The 21741-nt window shown below is 32.8% G+C and overlaps 1 protein-coding gene across 1 annotated transcript; it reads right to left on the bottom strand.

The window, feature by feature from the left end:
- Positions 1–307: 307 nt before the first annotated feature.
- LOC123205624 (G-type lectin S-receptor-like serine/threonine-protein kinase RLK1) lies at positions 308–2996 on the bottom strand. Its single transcript, XM_044622625.1, is given in 1 exon segment — positions 308–2996. A coding segment is annotated over 1 exon segment (2382 nt). The 5' UTR covers positions 2962–2996; the 3' UTR covers positions 308–579.
- Between the last annotated feature and the right edge of the window lie 18745 nt (positions 2997–21741).

Raw genomic sequence — 21741 nt, 5'->3', positions numbered from 1 at the left:
ATTTCGGTCTTGTTAGTTTGTTTGCTTTCTCCCAAACACTTATATAAGTGGTCACATTTTCTATTATTCATTCAAAGACAAAAAGGTTTTCCTCACTATTTACAGCGATTTTGAAAATCACCTCACATGAACAATGAGGCATCGTTATTATAATTTAACTCATGAACTAGCACTCATCACTGATATTTGTCGGCAGCCAAAAGCATAGTTATTGCTACCCATCACCTGTTTTAAAGATCTGGCATCTCATTTAGAGTTTGATATTTCAACTAGAAACATAGGCATATATCGTTTTAAGACCTGAACGCTTTGAATTTTCAGAAATATTAATTTATAGCAACTAATACATTTATTTATTGAATTAGCAGTGACACAAAACTATAACAATTAACAAACAATTAATCTAGCAGAAAAGAGTACAACATTAACGGATAATTCACCTCAAGGAAAATCGTGCAATGGATACTCTATTATATTGAGTACCTGACTGAAAGTGCTGCAGAAAAGCTCATTTTAGCTTGTGATGTTGAGTGCCTAATTGAAAGTGCTTCAGTGATGTTGAATGGATAAAAGCTAGTTTTAGCTTGTGATGTTGAATGGCCATGGACATGGTGGAAAAGGTACTTCAACAACTCCTTCAAGCATCTGTATAACCTTCCTCATTGTAGGGCGAAGAGAGGGATCTTCTTGGATGCACCAAATGGCAACCATCACAAACCTCTGCAGCTTATTCATCTCATCAATGGCATCAGGATCATCTTCAACGAGAATATCCAATCGTCTTTCCTGATAACAGTCATAAGCCCAATCAGTTAGAATTGCTTTATCAACTGTGCTCACTTCCTTTTCGACGCATCTTCGAAGGCAAATGATCTCTAGAAGCAGCACTCCAAAACTATAAACATCAACTTTTACAGTGACTGGTGTGTTCCTGAACCATTCAGGTGCAACATACCCTCTGGTTCCTCTGATGGCAGTACTAGTATGGCTTTGATTCAATGTCAAAAGTTTTGCTAATCCAAAATCAGATATCCGAGCATTGTAATTATCATCAAGAAGTATGTTTTGAGGCTTTATATCACAATGGATGATCTGGGTGCAACATTCCTCATGGAGATACAATAGGCCTTTGGCAATCCCCATGGCAATATTGGTTCTCAGTTCCCAATTTGGTTTATAGTCTCCGAAGAGGAAGCTGGCCAATGTGCCATTACTCAAGAACTCATATACTATTAACCGATTTTCTCCCTCGTCACAGAATCCAAGAAGTTGAACCAGATTCTTGTGATGTGTCTGCCCAATTACATTCACTTCAGCTTTGAATTCTTTCTCAGAATCATGAAATACTCTATCCAACTTCTTCACTGCAACAAGATTATTAGGAACAATATCCATGAACCCTTTGTAAACAGTACCAAAGGCCCCCCTTCCTAATTCTTCCTTGAATCCTCGTGTGGCCTATACAAGCTCCTTATAGGTAAAGCAACGCAGATTCATATGTGAAACAACTTCAGGCGGATGAGTCCTCGTGAGTTTTTTCTGATTAACAATTAGAAGGCCAAGGCAACTAGCAGCAACTAAAATCAAGTTGATAAACACAGAGCTGCCTAAAAGTACAGATCCCACCAGGACGAATATATCCCTTTTCTTTTTTCCATTCCCTTCGCCTTTCCTAATTTTGATGAAAGCTGTCCCATTATCAGCAGGGTCCATTTTCCCATAAGAGAGTGGTAATTTCTTCTTCCAACAGGTATCAAGTCTAAACACAGATGCAGAACACAGGCAGTCCTTTAAGCAAGATGATTCACAATCCTCTCTACTAGAAGGTTTAAGCTGCTCAAAATCAGATGTAGGCCAATCGGTACTTTTTAGCTCTTCAATGTGGTATAGATCTTCTTCAGATTTCCCCTCATCTTCTTCACAGCCTTGGATGAAATCCGGTTTGCAGTTTCCGTATGGATCATCTGGATCAACTAAAGAAAACCCCTTCGGGCATGTGCAGTTTGGCCTTCGCAAAGAATTGAGAGTGCAGATGCTGTTATGCCCACAAATTCCACTGCCTAATCCTTTACGAATATCGTTGTTTACACAGATATTATCAGGCATAGTGCGAATAACAGACCAGATACCATTATTTCCGTTGGTATTCCTGGGGTGGGTATAAAGCACAAAAGAACCATCAAAATTGAGAGTTGCTCTGTGATAATTTTCTTTGGAAGAGACTATTGTTCCTGGTGTGAGAAAAACTCTTTGATTGTTTTCCCTCACAACATACAAGTAGCCCGATTCATTAAACACTACTTGGAGACCAGCATTTGATCTGTTTTGATCAAATGTATTGCTCCAAAAATAGGCATCATATGCAAACCCACTAGGCAGGTTTATGGTATTAAGCACAGCATTTCCATCCTGGAGCAGACGAAATTGGAACCTTCCTCGAGAGAAATCAGTCTCCGATCGTTTGGAAGAAACTACTCCACCCCTTTCCATTATCTGTGAAGGGAGCAAAGTATCAGCAGGATCATCAAAACTCTGCCATAACTTTTCAGAATTTGCATCTGCCACCACAAAGTTGCCTGTATCATAAAGAAAACCAAAAGCAGCTGCACTCATAGTGATACCAGATTTCCATAGCTCCTGGCCATCAGGGCCATCAAGCACCAATCCGCGGTCAGCGGTTAGCTGTAATCTTGATCCTCTTGGTGCAGGATTATCAGCTGAAGCATACCAAACTATGGTTTTGCTTGGAATCTTGTAATACCATATGGCAGGCAAGAAGAGATCCTTATTGTCAAGTTTGTGAAAACCAAAAGCAAAGTCCCTGGAAGGAGAAAACCATGGTTGTGAATTATCAGCTGCAGTAATGTATTGACCTACACTCACAGTTCCGTTGTTTTGTGCAGTCGCTAAACATGGAAGCAGAAGCAAGGAAAGAACAGAAAGTAGGTTAAAAGACATCATCGAATAGTGTTTTGGTTCTGATACATGCTACTAGAGGATCATAATTGTCTTATGGTGAAAACATGGCATCTGTATTAGTCAATATGTTGGAAAGATGCCAAACAAAAATGGTAAAATATTCAAAGTTTGAGACTCTGAGCGAAAAATATTTCAAGCAAAGTGAAAAATATTCAAAGTGACTCGACTAAATCATTAAAACCAAACGACTTAATTAAATATTATATTGTTGCCGTCCCCAATCTTCCAACAAAAGTCCTATGTCCTTAAACCTTAATTACCATTTGTTAACAACAAATTCATGTCAGAAATCTCACACAGGAAAACAAATTCAAGCAAGGAAAATCATCAAATCTAGATAATAAGACCAATACTTATAAGTTTTTCATAATGTTGTATTGTAAGAAAAATAGGCAAAATTGAAAAATTTTCACAAAATTTTGGGCATGTCTTTGAACTGGTACACTAATCTTCGATCAATTTTGGGAGGCAAGTACAAAATTTTAAGATTTAGAGGGATTAGGAAAATTTTACTAGTGTTTTTAGAGGTGTAGCAACAAATTATAGTAGCTAAACATTTTCCAAATTTCAGCATTCCTACAAAACTTTATGTTGGAACACTTATTGCATGAATGACCATATACTCTTCTACATGGACATTCATCGCATCTTATCCTATGCGTCTTATTTCATCAAGAACATATACATACATACATACATACTACTATACACAATTACCAAAGACACATTTCGTAGATTTAGTAACACATTTCGTTGATTTAGTGACACTGTCACACACATTCACTGTCTTAATAACACAACATGTCCAACCTTATTTTCAATGACTTAAACATACAAATACTCATATTAATGCCTAAAACACACTCATAATAACTAACACGAACTAGCACAAAAATGCCCCTATCTAACCCTCTCCCCCCTTCATATATAAAGTTGGTAGTGACATTCAATTTGGGTAGTTTACAATTTGAATTCAAACATTTAAACTAGCAATTCAGACACAACTAACTACCCTAAGACAAATCATATATTTTGTCCAAATCATTCCCATTCATAACTTCTCATGCAACCGCTTATCAGACCTCATTTTCGTAATCATTGCTTACCTTTTAGCGTTGATCACATATCAGACGCAATGTTTATTCTATGGTCTAGCACACTTTGCAGTGTTGTTAGCTCATCAATTGAGCAACATCAATACCTTATTTTCTAGTCTTTCCCAACTGTACAATCATAGTCGCTCCTGTGCACTCATTTTTACGCCCCCGTGCGTATGTCTAATTGCCCACTTCTCAATATCACGCCATATGTCTTGTTCTAGCTTCTCTTTTTGCTAAACATATCAAATGACATTTCAAATAGCTTTTGTTGTTCCTTAGATCCTCAATTGCCTCTGCCTGCAAAAAGTCTTGCACACTATCCAGACATGTCCAACCATGTCACTCTTAGGCCTGTCATTGAGCCCAACGTGCTAACTTGAGACTCCTACTTACTTTTGATCATTGGGGATGTGACAAACCTCCCCCAACAGAAGGACTAAAAGTCCTTATTGAGAGATCTCATATCTTCTCACAATCTTCCTACTTTGGGTCTATGTCATTCTCATGCACTCATGCAAAATCAAACTTTAATAAAAACTAAAGCCAATAATAAATTCTTGGCTTAAGAAATCTCCTCTCAATAAAGAAATCATTGCCAACTCACTCAATTATCACCATAAAGTGTTCAACCTATAGCATGCGCTTCTTTTACATTAAACAATGCACAATAGCCAACATCTGTTTTCCCTTTCCTGAATAGCTTATGTCAACACTTCCAAGTACCAAAAAAAAAAATTTCAAGTTGTTGTCCCTCGTAAATAAGCTTCCCATTAACCTTGTCGATATTCACATTGACATGAACCAATAAAAGAACATCTTATTGTAAGTTTGGTTCGAGAACCATAGCCAATGAATTCAACCTTCTCATGTTAACCTCCATAGTGTTTAGATTAGATTTTAAACCGCTTCCTTTGTCTAACCGATGGAAGCACCAATATGAATGATGATGCTCCTCTTGCATCACCATAGCCCTGTTAAGATGTGGCATTAGTGTTAGCTTTTCCTTCTTGTGCAATCTACACCAAGAGTCAAATCATAATCCTCCAAGTTAATCACCATTATGTTCAACTAGCAAGTGGAGGCCTCACTGTCACCTCAACTCCTAAGCAATGCAACTTCATTATAACAGTCATTAAGTAGCTTAGACATTTGCTCATTTTTAACCCTTATTGATACACCATTATTCTTGAAGAAAAAAAGGTATGCGTGGTACCAATGTCTACCATTGCCAAAATGTTAACTTTCACTACAATGTGCATTAGTTAAACTATTGTCATTACACCATTAGTTATATTTGCTAACACCAAAACTGTGTTCAACAATTGGGTAAGGTTGATGATTACAACTTTTTCTGTTTATTGGCCTAGCCTCTACTCTATTGAAATGTCATTTATTTTTTATCCCTATTTGGACACTCTACTACCTAGTAAAGACCATAAAAATGAAACATGCCCTATATCTCCTAGAATTTTCACCTTATTTGAAAACAACCTTCTTGCCATACTTTCTCTTTCTATAGTCAAAGTTCTAACTATCTTTCATATATTTATCAAACTTGCCTATGTTCATTTCATTAGTCTCATGTCATTGGGACTTTATCACATTCCTATCCCTATAGTCCTTATAATCGAGCAAACCATCAATAGCAACAATCGCACTTTGTTGGTTACGCACACTCTGCCTCCTTAGCTTGGCATATGCCTAATTTTGCAGTCCTATTATAAAATTGAAAAGCTTGTCATCCTCAGACGTATTATGAATATCCAATAACAATGAACTAAACTCTTTCATATATTCATGCACTAATCCCATTTGATTCAATCGTTTCAGTACGTCATGCACAAACTTGCTCGTGTTGTATGATAAAAATTGCTATTTCAGTTTTTTCTTAAAAGTTTGCTTCATTTCAATTTTGTTTTCCCAACATTCTCTTCTTTCCTAGATTATGTGCGCCACCAAAGCTTAGCATCACCAATCAAGTACATATTAGTCATTTCTACTTTTTTTATTTCAGCTATGTGCATGGCTATAAAACATGGTTCCATGTCCTATACAAAAGTTTCTAATTCCCTGGTACTTTAGATTCCATTGAATGTTTTTAGCTTTGGAATTTTCATAGAATGGCTCCTCTAAACTCGGTCATCTGTGATGTCAATTACTTTACACAACACTATCATTTTCAGGTCTATATCATAATTCTCCCTATGCAAGTTATTGATTTCATCAACCATGGACTGTCAATGGAAAACACTTTTAAATCTAGTTGTGTTATACACCCAATAACATCAGAAGACTCTCCTCCCTCAATAGATTTATATGGAGCACCTAACAACATTTCTAACTTCGACACCTGCTCATTAAGTACAGTATTTCCACTAACAATCACCTTATCTCTTGAATTCTCGCAAACCTGATTTTCCTTTGCAATGACTCTAATACCAGCTACATGAGGATAATTTTTCCCAAGCAAAGTTAAGCAAAAGTGCTCCCTCATGATGCAACCAAGTTTGGTACTTGATTCAACAAATTATCACACCTTGCAAAATGTTGTTATCTAATGCATACCTAGACTAAGAGTAGTGCCTTCTATAGGAATGTTACTATCTTCTGGAGCTGACTTAAGTGCCAACAAGCTGGAAATAAGAGTGATTATCTGTTCTTATGTGAATGTAATATAGGAATAATGATGTATGTAATAGACAAAATGATAATGACTGAATAAAAGCTATTTTTATTGAATTATAACGTGCAGATTACATTGCTTATTTAATTAAACCAGAAAGACCAAAACCAATATATTGGACTGCCAAGAATAGTAAACAATGTCCTTAGGCCTAAGCCCGTAAACCCCTATTAATTATGTTTCCTATGATGCTCTCCTTCATTGCCTTCTTTTCCTTTTATAATTAAGCAACCCTATGGATGTGTCTTATAGCTTTGTTGATGTGCATTAATTATTTCTTTTGAGTTATCTTAATGAGTCTCATCTAGTTTCTTTGTTTTATCTTAGTGATGCTTATTTTGGATCGTTGCTATCTCAGCTACTAGAGAGGAATTTCTTTTCCTGCCCTTCCTGTGATAAGTCTTGATAATTAGAGGTCTATCACTATCTAAGCAAAGTAACTCTTTAGCAAGTCTAAAAACAAAAACTTTTTCTTGAACCAAATGCAATCCCTATCAAGCAAATATAGCAAGGAGTGTTTAAGGAACAATTTGGAGACTTTATTTCATCAAGAACATATACATAGACTACTACATACAGTTATCGTAGACACTTCACACATTTAACAACATTATCACACACATTGTTTTAACAACACAACACATCCAGCCTTATTATTAATAACTTAAACATATATTAACACTCATATTAATGCTTAAAAATCACTTATTATTACTAACAAGAAATTGCACACAAACCTACCCCTTTTATATATAAAGTCGACAATTACATTCGGTTTGGCCAGTTTACAATTTGAATTCAAACATTTAAACTAGAAGTTTAGACGAATCCAACTACCCTAAGAAAAATTCTATCATTTGTCCAAATAACTTCCATGTCATAACTTTTCATGCAACCACTTATTGAGCCTCATTTTCGTAACCATTGCTCACCCTCCAATGCTTATTACATATCAACCACATTGCTTGTTCTTTAGTCTAACACATTCTCTAGTGTTGTGAGCTCATCAATTGACCAGTATCATGTCTCATTTTTCTAACCTTTCCCAACTATATTGTCATAGCCAAACATTCCCTGCTTATGTCTCATGCTTATTTTACCTCACTTGCACGTACACAATAGTGACGTATCTACATGCAAAGTCTTCTTTTTGTGTCATGCTACTGACTTTCCTTGTCACTTGAGCTTCCTAGATCTTTTTGCCTTCTTCAAAGCTTGTTGCAACAATTTGGCACTTGTCTCTCACATTTGTGTCGGTCCTTTAGGTTGTGTATTGTTTCTATGCCACTTGCTTTTACACCCCTACACGTGTGCTTATTCACACACTTATTCAATGTCACCTTACATGTTTTTGCCTGGCTTCCCTCACTACCAGTCATATCAAATGACATTCCAAGAAACTTCTATCGTTCCTTAAATCCTCGGTTGTCTATACTGGCAACAATTTTGGCACACTATCTAAGGATGTCTAGCCATGCCACTTCTAGGCTTGTCTTTGAGTCTAGTGTGCCAACCTAATGCACCTACTCAACTTTGATCATTATAGGTGTGAAATAAGTATTTGATACCTTGAAACTACTAGCTTATATTTTCATTCATCTGATAGGCTATGCAATACAACATATCATAGAACTTTTAACATGTTCATGCATATTTCTCTATTTATACATGATTATATCCACAATTAAATCATATCTTCTAACACATTCTTTGTAATTGCAAAACATAATCTATAGATATGATCTATCAAGAAATTTAGAATGATTATTCATAAAATTTTCAGCCAAACATAAACCAAAATCACCTAGCTACTTACTTGGTTTCTGCTTGAAAGGTTTGATGTTGAAACTTTGCCTCTTACTAGCCAAAAAATGCCTCTGGACATTGTAAAATCAAGAATCAATGTTTCTGTGTTTAAAGATCATAGGAAAATCTCTATCATTTGTAATGTAACTCCTTATACAGATTTTAAAATATGACAAATGCCACAATGATTATTCATTTATTAAATAATCTTACATAACATGTTATCCATTCTATCAAATTAGCACAACCTGAATAGACACCCTCTATGGACAATCGTTTAGTAACTTAAATTTCTATACATAAATACTTAGCCAATTTATAAACTTATTCAAAATCAACATAACCTCAAAATAACATAAAAAGACAAAAATAATTTTGCTATGTACTTGTGGGTATTACACCTATATTTAAAGTTTTTTATATATGTCAAACTTTCATCGAAATTTAGTGCGAAATCTTGGGTTTTTTTTATTTGTTTTTTTGGTTAATTACAATATAAAAAATTTCATTTAGCTCCCTTAGTTTATAATATTTTCAGATACACCAAAATTTATACATTCTAACATTACATGAAAAATCATTATAAAACCTTTGAGCTTTTATTTATAACACTAACCTCCTCGTTTCAGAGTTTGGCATAAATGTCAAACGTTCTTCAAAGTTTAGTGTATACTCTAAACTTCAATTTCCAAACCAAAAATCAAATTAATATATTCATTTCAAATCAACTTAAACTATTTTAAACTCCAAGAAACCAAAACAAACTCACCACTCAGTCATTTAAACAATCACAAAAGTCATAATTTTCATCTTGAAACCCAAAAGAAATCTTTCAAACATAAACCCAAAATAATCATTAACACATTATTTTAGCATAATTATGTAAGATGATTGCAATAGGATATTAATGCCAACCTTTTTTTCCGTTTTAACTAAAAGCTTCGAAAAGCATACTAAACGACGAAAACAAAAGGTAAAAATGGTGACAAAGTGCAATGACAAACTAATATGACTAAGAAGATGAAGAAAATGGTTGTGAAACTCTCCTTGTAAGGTTTAGAGGGTGAATGTAATGGGTTTGCTATCAAATTTTTGGCTAGATAGTCAACAGAAACTAAGTTGAAATTTTGAAAATGACGGATAAAAAATTCAATTTCCATATGGGAGTTTATTAGTCATTTTGCAATTTGTTGACTATAAGGTTTGGTTCTTAGATTTTTTCCTTGCGCCAAGTTTGACTTTGAAGCTATCTCCTTGGTGTTTTTGAGCTCCCTTACAGGCCAACTGAAACCTAAGCAAAAGGAAGAAGATGACTCAATAGTGGAAAAAAATTAATTAAAACGAACCTAATCCAGAAGCATAAAAATAATCACCAATTAAACATTAAAAATCCTAAAGCTAAAATTTAGGTACGTAAACTGAAATTTAAAAACAAATACCTATAAAAATCAAAATTGAGATATTAAATCAAATAAGATTGAAAGTTTGGGTTGTCTCTCAAGTAGCGCCTTTGTTTTCTATCGTTGGCTTGACGTACTGTCTCCGTTTATTAATCAATGTAGATGGGAACTCTCAACTCAAATTCTTCTATATTTTCTACTAGTAATCCTTCATAAAAAGGTTTGAGTCTGTGACCATTAACTCTGAACACTTTCAAAGTTGTTGAGCTCTGAATTTCTATTGCACTATGAAGAGAAACATTATAACAACAAAAGGTCTAATCCAATGGGATCGCAATTTACCTATAAACAACTAAAGTTTTAAATGATAAGAGAGAACTTTTTGGCTAATTGAAAATTCTTTTCTAGAAATCATTATGTCACGAAATGTTTTTGTTTTCTCCTTATAAATTCTCGAGCTTTTTTATATATCATTGCAAATATGCTTCTAATTCTTGTAGTTGTAATCTCCTATGTTCGCCACTCTCATCTAAGTTCATATTACATTGCTTAACAGCCCAATATGTTTTATACTCTAATTCAATTGGAAGATGGTAGGGCTTTCTAAATACAAGCCTATACAACGACATACTAATTAGTGTTTTGTACGCTATTTTATATGCCCATAATGCATAATCTAAGTGCAAACTCCAATCTTTTCTAGTTGGGCCAATAGTTTTCTCAATGATGGATCTAATCTCTCGGTTTGAAACCTCAACTTGTCTGCTAGTTTGCAGATGATAAGATATAGCAACCTTATGTGTTATACCATATTTTTTCAACAATGCCTCTACTGTTTGGTTATAAAAATGCTTCCTTTGATTGCTAATTAGAGCTTTCGAAATGTCAAACCTATTAAATATATCAGATTTAAGGAAACCTGAAACAACTTTAGAGTTATCAATTTGGGTAGCGATTGCTTCTACCCATTTTGAGACATAATCAATAGCTAATAGAATGTAAATGTAACCAAAAAAGGCTGGAAAAGGTCTTATGAAATCAATAACCCAAACATAAAAAATTTCGTAAACTAAAATTAGAGTTTGAAGCGTCTCATTTTTCTATGAAATATTTCCTATTTCCTGGTAACGTTCACAAGATTTGCAAAAATAATATGAGTCTCAAATAAAGATAGCCAAAAAAACCTATAATCTAGAATTTTTCATGTTGTCCTTCTAGCTCCAAAATGGCCTCCACAGGCATATGAATGGTAGAAGGTAATAATAAAAGAAATTTTAGTTTTGGGTATACACCTTCTTATAACCTGATTAGCACATGCTTCCATAAATACAGGTCATCCTATACGTAATACTTTGTGTCATTTTTCAGTTTGTCTCTTTAAGCCTTAGACAACCCAACTGGCAATATGTTAGTAGCTAAATAATTCACAATATTCACATATCAGGGCAACCTGCAACTTGCTAAAAATAAATGTTCATAAAGGAATTGCGATTACAAATTTTGCTCGTTTTTCACATGAACCAGGTGACTTAAATGATCAGCAACACGATTCTTTACTCCATTTTTATCTTTGATCTCCAAGTCAAATTCACTTGGTAGAAGAATCCACCTTGAAAGCCTTAATTTCGGCTGTTTCTTTGTTATCAAATATCTAAGGGTTATATGATCAGAGTAAATAACAACCTTGGTACTCAATAAATAAGAACGAAAATTTTCCAATGCAATAACAATAACTAGGAGTTCTTTTTTAGTGGTCAAATAATTTTTCTGTGCATCATTCAATGTCATTGAGGTATAATATATACCATGTGGTGCCCTTCCAATTCATTGGCCTAAAACGGCTCTTACAACATGATCATTTGTGTCACATATTATCTTAAATGGAAGATTCCAATCAAGTGGCTAGATAATTGGAGTCGAGGTCAGCAGCTACTTTAACTTGTCAAATGCATTCTTACACCCTTCATCAAACTCAAAAGCCACATCTTGTTACAACAACTTACATAATGGCAATGCAATATGAGAAAAATCTTTAATAAAGTGTCAGTAAAAACTTGCATGGTCGAGAAAAGAACGAACTTCCTGCATACTAGCGGGGTAAGGCAGAGATTGAATAATATCAATTTTAGCCTTATCTACCTTTATACCCCTAGTTGAAACTACATGTCCCAAAACTATACCTTGCTCAACCATAAAATGACATTTTTCAAAATTTAAAACAAGGTTAGTTTCAATGCATCTTTGCAAAACAAGTGCTAGATTATGTAAATAATTATTGAATAAATCCTCATGAACGGTAAAATCATCCATGAAAATTTCTATAATGTGTTCAACATAATTTGAAAATATACTAACCATATATCTTTGAAAAATGGTTGGCATGTTATATCCTCTGAATGGCATTCGTCGATATGCAAAGGTTTCAAATAGGTATGTGAAAGTCGTCTTTTCTTTATCTTTCAAAGCAATTGCAATATGAAAATAACTTTCAAAGTCATCTAGAAAACAGTAGTAAGTTCGGCCAACTAGCCTTTCCAACATCTGATCAATAAACAGTAAAGGAAAATGATTTTTATAGGTTACAATATTTAATTTCCTATAATCTATACAAACCCGCCACTCATTTTGTACTCGGGTGGTTACCAATTCATTGTTTTAATATTTTACCACTGTGATACCAGTCTTCTTCTATACAACTTGAACGAGTTGACCCATTCACTGTCTGAAATTAGATAAATCACTCCAGCTTGAAGCAACTTAAGAATCTCCTTCTTTACCACTTCCATCATGGGCAGGTTCAGCCTCCTTTGTGTTTATCGAATTGGTCTAGCTCTTTCTTCAAGTAAAATATGATACATACAGGTAGAGGGGTTGATTCTTTTAATATTAGTAATGGTTCATCCTATGGTTATTTTGTGCCTCTTCAGAATTTGTACTAATTTTTCTTCTTGCTCTTTATTTAACTTACTTAAAATGATCATTGGTAATGGTTCCCCATCTCCAAGGCACACGTATTTGAGGTGATTTGGATAAGATTTCAGTTCTAACACTAGTGTCTACAATATAAAAGGTATAAGTCTTTCGTTAGACGCTGGTAGCTCAATATAAGACACATTAATTGAATTTTTCAATTCCACAAACTCATTCATTTCTACTACTATATCCTAAAAATCAAAATTTAATTTAAGTTCATCACTTTTTTTTTTAAAATGCTCACAGTTGACCACTTCTAGTTCACCTTCGTTATCAAGTTCAAAAACATCATGCACTAAAGAGTCAGTTAAATCAACTGAATAAATAGGAAAATCAACATTAGGATATTTCATCATATCATAAATGTTGAATTGAATAGCATCACCATCAAACTCCATGGTTAGTGTGTCTTTATAAACATCAATTTTTGTTTTAGCATTTTTAAGAAAAGGTCTTGCTAACAGAATAGGTGTTGATTGGTCATTATTTTTCATGTCAAGAACATAAAAGTTAGTAGGAAAAATAAGTTTGTCATTAACTTGAACAAGAACATCTTCAATCAACCCCTTAGGGTAGGTATTTGATCTGTCAGCTAACTGAATCATTATACCATTTTTTTCCAACGGTCCAAGATTAAGAGTAGAATATATTGAATATGGCATGACATTAATAGACGCTCCTAAATCTAACGTGGCCTTGTCAATTCTAGTGCCACATATTGTGCAAAAGATGTAAAACATACCTAGGTCATTGCATTTTTCTAGAAGACTTTTTTGAATTATAACTGAAACATTCTCTCTTACCTTTATTTTTTCACACCTTTTGAGCCTTTGCTTTCTCTTTGTTGTACATAGCTCCTTCAAAAATTTAGCATAACAAGGCACTTATTTGATTGCATCAAAAAATGGGATATTGACTTTGTATTTTTGAAAGGTTTCATATAAATCTGCATTGTGTTTATACTTTCGATTATCTGTAAAGCTTCAAGAAAAAGAGGAATAGGTTTATATTTACCTGAAGAAGGATATTTACCTGTCACTGCATTCTTGTCTAGAGAACTATTTTCTGCCACTTTATCTTTTTCTTCTTGCTGTGTTGATGTAGGTGGTGCCTTAATTGGCATCTCTAACTCTTTTCCACTCTTCAACACTATTACACTAGCATTCTCCTTTGGGTTCACCATAGTTTAGGATAACAACTTACTCAAATTTTGTGCCTCTAACTAGCTGATTGCAGTAGCCATTTGACTCATTTGATTTTCCAAACTTTGAATATCGGTTCTCATCTCTTGCTAAAATTTCACAGTGTTAGTAGCTAAAGTTTTAACAATGTCTTCAAGAGACGTACTTGAATCAGAATTTTGAGCTAGTTGCTATCTAGGAATGTAAGGTTACTAGTATAGCTAAAAGTTGCTCGAAGGCTGATTTGCATGTGTATTCCTATAACAGAGATTAGGATGGTCCTTCCAACCTAGGTTATAGGTATTTGAATAAGGATTATAATGTTGTTATGGTTGTCCCAAAAATCCACTTAGTGCATTAGCTTGTTCAAAAGATTCCTCTTGAAACATTGGGCACATATCAGTTGAATGCCCCACAACTGAATAAATTCTGCAAACCTTTGTTACCCCTATTTTTCCTACAACCATCTTACGTATAAGAAAAGTTAGATCATCAAGTCATCTTTCAATAAAAGAGACATCTGCCTCATTAACATGCCAAGATGAATGGTCTAATCTGATCCCGAATTGTTGCAAATTCAATGTCATGTTTACAATTAAATTTCGAGCTGCCTCAGGTGTTTTGTTAGTTAATGCTCCACCACTAGTTGTATCAATTATATTCCTATCAGTTGATAGAAGTCTTTCGTAGAAGTATTGAATTAAAAGTTGGTCACTAATTTAGTAGTACAGATAGCTTACACAGAGTTTTTTAAAACACTCTCAATACTCGTGTAAAGACTCTCTACTACGCTACCTCATGCCACAAATTTCTTTCCTAATGCTAATAGCTCTTAAGGTTGGAAAACACTTATCCAAAAACAGGCAGGTAATAAAACCAGTCTTGCACATTATCTTTCAAAGAAAACAGGAAGACACGTATCTTAATTTGTTCTTTAGTCACTTCATTTGGTTTCATGCCTGTGCACACTACATGGAATTCTTTAAGATGTTTATGAGGATCTTCACCTACAGAGCCATGAAATGTTGGAAAAACATGGATCAGTCTAGATTTTAACTCAAAAATAGTATTAGCATCTAAGTTAGGAAAATAAATGTAATGAGGTTGCTGGTTCAAATCTGGAGCGACAAGCTCTCTTAAAGTTTGATTCTCAGCCATGTATTATTTTGTTTCGTGAGCAGATATGTGTACTTGCAATCTCCTTTTTACTTCTTTTCTTAACCTTTTTGCAGTTTTTTCAATCTCTAAATCAAATTATAAATCAACTTACTTTGAAGATCGCATAAAAAAATACAACCTAAAAACTCCCCAGCAAGAGTGCCAAAATTTGACAGTTTTGTCATCTACACCCAAATTAAAATCCTAAATTTCTATAACAAAAATATAGTATAGGAAAGTAGGGATCTTTCCCTCGAAGAGTTTAGTAAGTCGTTACTTATCTCACAAAGCAATGAAACTAGGGGGTTTTTGAATTGAATACGAATTGTAGTTACAAGCAATAAATGAGATTCAGTAAAATAATCTAAAATAAATAATCAATTAAATAAACCTTGGTCTACAATCACATCCACCATTGAATCTACGATTGATCATCGACACCCAAGAGTATCAAATTAATTATTCAAATATTCGTTGTGGTTTTAATTACCTGTCTTTCTTTATGATTAGTTAACCAAAAACATGTATTTCAGTTACCTTTATTGATTAACAACTTAGATACGATCTCGAATTTAATCAGTCAACAGCATTAAGATTTAAAAAGACCAATGAAACAAGACATTAATCTAACTGAATATTTTCCCTAGGAATTACAGTTCTTGATGCAGCAAACAATAAATCCCAGTTGCCACTTCGATTAGATGGATTGAACAATTATGGATTCAACACCTAAACAAGCAGTAGATTATGTTAATCGATAAACTAATCACACACTTTAGCAATCAACCAATACAATTATAATAAATAATTCAAAAAAATAATCAATACTTGAATAATTAAAAAAATGCATTAAAGAATAAAAATCTTACAATCCTTGTAGTTCAGTGGGTTCAAATCCCTCCAACCAAGAGAAAATATTCAGTCACTGTAAGTCATGCTCAGATCTCCCCTTTTTTAAGATAAGATAAAACCAGAAATTAAAATTCAATTCCCTCTACCTAATAAAAGAAATATATATATATATATATATATATATATATATATATATATATATATATATATATATATATATATATATATATATATATATATATATATATATATATATATATATATATATGTATGTATGTATGTATGTATGTATATATCCCCCCACAAATTCAGTCTCTCCCTTATATATATCCTTTATTTATCAAAAAATAATATTTCCCTTTTTCTAGCTAACAATCACCCCCTTTCTAAAAAATAAAGTTTGACTTTTTTAGAATATTTTAGCTAATTTGGAATTCAAAATTTAAATTTCAAAATATGTTCTTGTTATTTCATGTGTCCACCCCTAGTCAGCATCACGAATTTTATTGACTGGTAAATTTGCTACACTTTAAGTCTTTTTGGCCTAAACTTAGCTTTGAATATGTTCCAAGCTTCCTAAGCATAGAAAGATAAATAATTCCATTAGATTGAATTAAATTTTCATGCAACATAAAGGAATTAAAAATCAACATAACAACAATTAGCAACGCTATCAAATAGTTATTGTAATCAAACTCTATCAACACTAAGTGGTCTTGCAAAAACCACCCAACAATATCATTCTTTATGTTTCTCCACCAAAATTTATTATTTAAAACAAAATACCTTGTAGTACTCATTAGCCTAGTTAGTAAATACAGGACAAAATACCTTGTAGTACTTTTTAGCCTAGTTAGTAAACACAAGAATGAGAAAAAAAGAGTGCATGAATTATACGGGTATAATTAGGCAAATAATGAAAAATGCATTTGTAAAAAAGGATTTTTAAAATTCGCATATGGAAAAAGTACTAAACATATATATACAAGTTTAATACGGCACACTTCAATAATATGTTTATAAAAATACGATAATATCATAATAATTTTGATACTTTTTCTAAATCTCCTATTGAAAATCAATATAACAATTCAAATGTAAAATATTTAATTAACTATTAAACCTAATATAACATAATACATGATCAAAATTTTTTGTATAATAACTAACGTACCAGTCAGTTAGAAAAAACAAACAAATTAATCAACTTGGATTTTAGACTTTAGATTAGAATGAATCTTTGTACAAGTCACAAGAGAGGAAAATGCAAAATTAGGGTGGGAATTATGAAAAAAATGTTGATAGGTTTTTTTTAAATGGTAGTAGTATTTTTGTAAATAATTAAAAATAAAATGAACAATTTTATACTTTAAGTTTAGCCAAAAATTCAAAAAAGGGCAAAATACACTGTATAATTAATGTTTAATACAGGAATGGCATAAAATACGTGTTTAATACATTTTGGGTTCAAAAAATTTTTTGAATGTGTTTAATACATGAATAATACGAGAACGAAAATAATACGCGTATTTACTAACTAGGCTCCTTAGATGAACGCTATAAGTAGACACATAAGCATCATTCAAAATTTCTCTTCTCAAGTTATCATTATTAGGCACATATATCCATTTTCCAAACCTCAAAATATCATCATCGGGAAAACTGAATTTCAGTTTATTACCTTTCTTTACTTCTTCAATAATCTCTAATAATAATTTATCTTTCTTTTGAGCCACCTTAAACCTTCCAATTAGTGTCCTTTGTACCTTCATATTCACCAATAGACCACTTTATCTAGGAAATAATACCTTAATACCATACTTCCTTAAATCATCCAAAGTATGCTTTTAAGTAGAAGTTAAATGCACTATACCTTCATATGACTCTCTACTAAGCGCATTAGCTACCACATTCACCTTTGCGATGTGATAATTAATATGACAATAATAATCCTTCACAAGTTCTAGCTATCTCCATCATCTTAAATCACTTTTTGTGGGTGAGCAAACGCTTCAAAAATTTATGACCAATGTAAATCTTACAAGTCTTTCAATAAAAGGTAATACCTCCAAATTTTTAAGGCAAGTACATGACACCTAATTCCAAATCATGAGTCTGATGATTCCATTCATAGTCTTTCAATTGCATAAAAGCATACACCACCACCTTACCATGTTTTTTTTTTTTTTGTCTAAGCGTAGCTCCTAGGATATGCAAGACCATCTTACCATGTTATGTTAACAAACATCCCAAGTCTTTCATAAATGTATTACTATAAATAACAAAACCACTACTACCAGAAAAAATAGTTAAAGCTGATTAAAAACCAATCATTTTTTTAGTTCTTGAAAACTCCTCTCCTACTTGTCATCCCACATAAATTTGACATCCTTTCTTAATAGTTAAGTCAATCGTGATACAAGACTAGATAAATGATACGTGTCAAGTGCAATCAAAAATTAATTTTTTCTACCTACAATTAGTAGTAACAGCAAATAAAGATTGATCCACAAAGACTAATCAATCAAATTCACAAATAACCAACAAAAAAGGAAGAGAGTTTTACTTCTGAAAGTTGATAGCAAAAAAAAAAAAAAATCTAAAAACTAAATTGAGTAATAAAAATTCAATCAAAGACAATCTTAATTCCAATATTTAACCTTAGATTACCAAAAGCCAAACAATCTGTATTTTCCCTAATTTCATTAATCTAAGCCCAACACACAAGTTAATTCTTATCAATAAACTAGTTGGTATTAAGTAATCTTCTTGAATTTACTAATAGTATTATGAACCAGCATGGAGTTAAAGATGAATAAAAATCTAACAAGCATCAAATTATTTAATTCATTATATGTCTCTTTTAAACAAGCACAAAAAGTTGGATCATAATTGTTCTAGCTTAATTGCTACTCCAACTAAATATCATAACAATTACAGATTATGGATTCAGTTTAGCTATAGACCACACTATTCAATCAATTAATAAGCCTCTTAATTAAATAAATTATGCAATCATTAACATGTAAAATAAGGAAACGTAGATATTTGACTAGAAAAGTAAATAAGATTACGAACAAAGTCCCATAGTTTTGACAATCGGAATGAAGTTCTCTTGAATCAAACTAAAGAACTTAGCCAGACATAATGAAGAGCACAAAAGAAAATTATGTTCTTCCTCTCTTTTTTTCAACCTAGCCGCTTGAGTTATATTTATAAGCCAAAGGAACATACAAGGGTTTCTCACCAACTCCTAAAATTAGGGCAAATAAATTTCTAGCTAAGGCACACATATTTCCAGCCTTCCAGAGCTATCTTTGACTCCCTCTTGAAGTTGGACCAAGTCTTTATGTGAGCCATGTAGAAATAATCCAATTCAGCTGAGGATTAGGGCTCTTGGATTTTAACAATAATTTCCAGTCCAATTTTAGATAGGAAAACGATCTTTCTAGACTCTGACCCTCTTATACAAATTGTAGCTTAGGATGTGTAGATGAATTTGGGATTTTGAATTACCTCCATTGGATATCGGAAGCCATAGATATGCCCTTTTAAAGATTTAGTGTTTGGATAGAAATCCTACTATGATTAGGATATCCAAATATGCATTTGAAACAATGTTTAGTAACTCAAATGAATTACGATTTTGGCCCATAATACTATTCTAAAAAGCTCAAGACATCCTTTACAAAAACTCTGAAGGTCTCTTCCTTATTCTAGAATTCTAAGTTGGTTAAACACTTGTAAGAAGCATAGACGGTTAAAATCACTAAAATGCTAGAATTTTCTAATTAAAAGTTCAATTCATTCTAACCTATCCAACCACGTCTTAACCATAAAAATAAACATAAACTAACACAATAGGGCAAAAAACACTCCCAAAAGATCAAATGCAAGAGGAATATATATATGAAAATATGCACTCATCAATAAACCTTCCACAAATCGTCTATTGTAAGTAACTAAGCCTAGAAAAAAGAAACAATTTCTAACTTCTAAGACATTAGTAGGTTGTTGCCAAATCACCACAGTTTCAGCCTTAAAATGATCAACACTAATTCTATCTTTAGTAACCAAATGACCTAAAAACACCACCCTGTATGATCAATTCGAGGAGAGGAATAATTACTCTTAATAGTGATCCTATTTAATTGTCTCTGGTCAATACATACTCATATAGTACCATCATTCTTTTTCACAAATAACACCAAAGAACTTCAAGATGGTATACTTAGGCGAACAAAACTCTCATCTAAAAAATCTAGTAATTGAATCTTTACTTCATTCTAGTCTAAAGGTGTCATTTTATATGGAGCCTTTGAAATAAGAGAAGTCTCTAACACTAAGTCAATTCCAAACTCATCTTCTTTGTAAAGGGTAAGCCAAGCAAATAATTTAGGAACACATTAGAAAACTTCTTAAATATAGAGATATCTTCAAGACAAGTCCCAACATCCCCATTTGTGATTACACTAGCTAATAATCCTTTACAAACCTTCATAAATATTTTCTTGGTTTAATGGTATAAAGATTAAGGCAGTATTAGAATTTCACTTTCCATGGAATCAAAATTCCACTTCCCTAGGCAGTTGAAACACAACCGCTTTTGTAAAACAATTCATACTAGAATGATACATTGCTCACACATTTATCCTTATTATCAATTTTTATCATATAAAAAATTTCATTAACTCCTTTAGTTTACGCACTATAAAGTTATTTTTCCTCCACAATTGTTAACTAACAGAAAAGTTTTGACATCAAACCTTTCAACCTGTAAAGTATTCTTGATTTTCTAACCATCAGAGGCATTTTCTTGCTAGTATAAGCAAAATTTTGACATCAAACCCTTCAACCTATCCTAGTATGTAAGAAGATGATTTTGGTTTACATTATGGCTGAAAATTTATATGTAATCATTTCAGATTTGTTGATCGCATATGTAGAATATGCTTTGTTATTATAATGAATGTGTTAGAAGATATGATTTAATCGACAATGTAATCATGCATAAATAGAGGACTATGCATGAATATGTTAAGAGTTTTATAAGTTGTTGTATTGTATGGCCTACTAGATAAATGAAAATATGAGCGATCAGTCAACTAGTTTCAAGGTATGAAATACTTGAATTCTGGGTTGGAAACATGTTAGGATGGTAATATGGTCATTTATTCTTGAGTGATGTGGAAATCAAGCAAAAACAATTGAGATTATTTGTTTCAGACATGTAGGAACAACCGTTCTTAGGACAAGAATGGTTGTGCAATATCATAATTTACAAATGATTATGCAAAGGACATGCACGATAGTTAATACACGATAGTCAATCGTAAAATGAACATGTATGACCGTCATGACACGTAAGATAAGACACAATGAACGCCTATATAGAAAAGTGTACAATTGTTTATAAAAATGAAAAGACCAAACTACCCTTAGAGCAACATATGATCATGAATGTGATATTGGAGGATATTCATGATGTAAGTATGAATGACCGTTCAAGGTCATGTACAATCGTGCATGTTGACTAAGATATGAATGATCATGAACGAAGGAAGAAGTCATTCATGCTAAGTAAGAAGTGAACGCCCATTCATAGAAGA

Source organism: Mangifera indica, unplaced genomic scaffold, assembly GCF_011075055.1.
Source record: "Mangifera indica cultivar Alphonso unplaced genomic scaffold, CATAS_Mindica_2.1 Un_0010, whole genome shotgun sequence".
NCBI classification, from domain to species: domain Eukaryota; kingdom Viridiplantae; phylum Streptophyta; class Magnoliopsida; order Sapindales; family Anacardiaceae; genus Mangifera; species Mangifera indica.
This window is presented reverse-complemented; position numbering and strand designations above follow the sequence as displayed.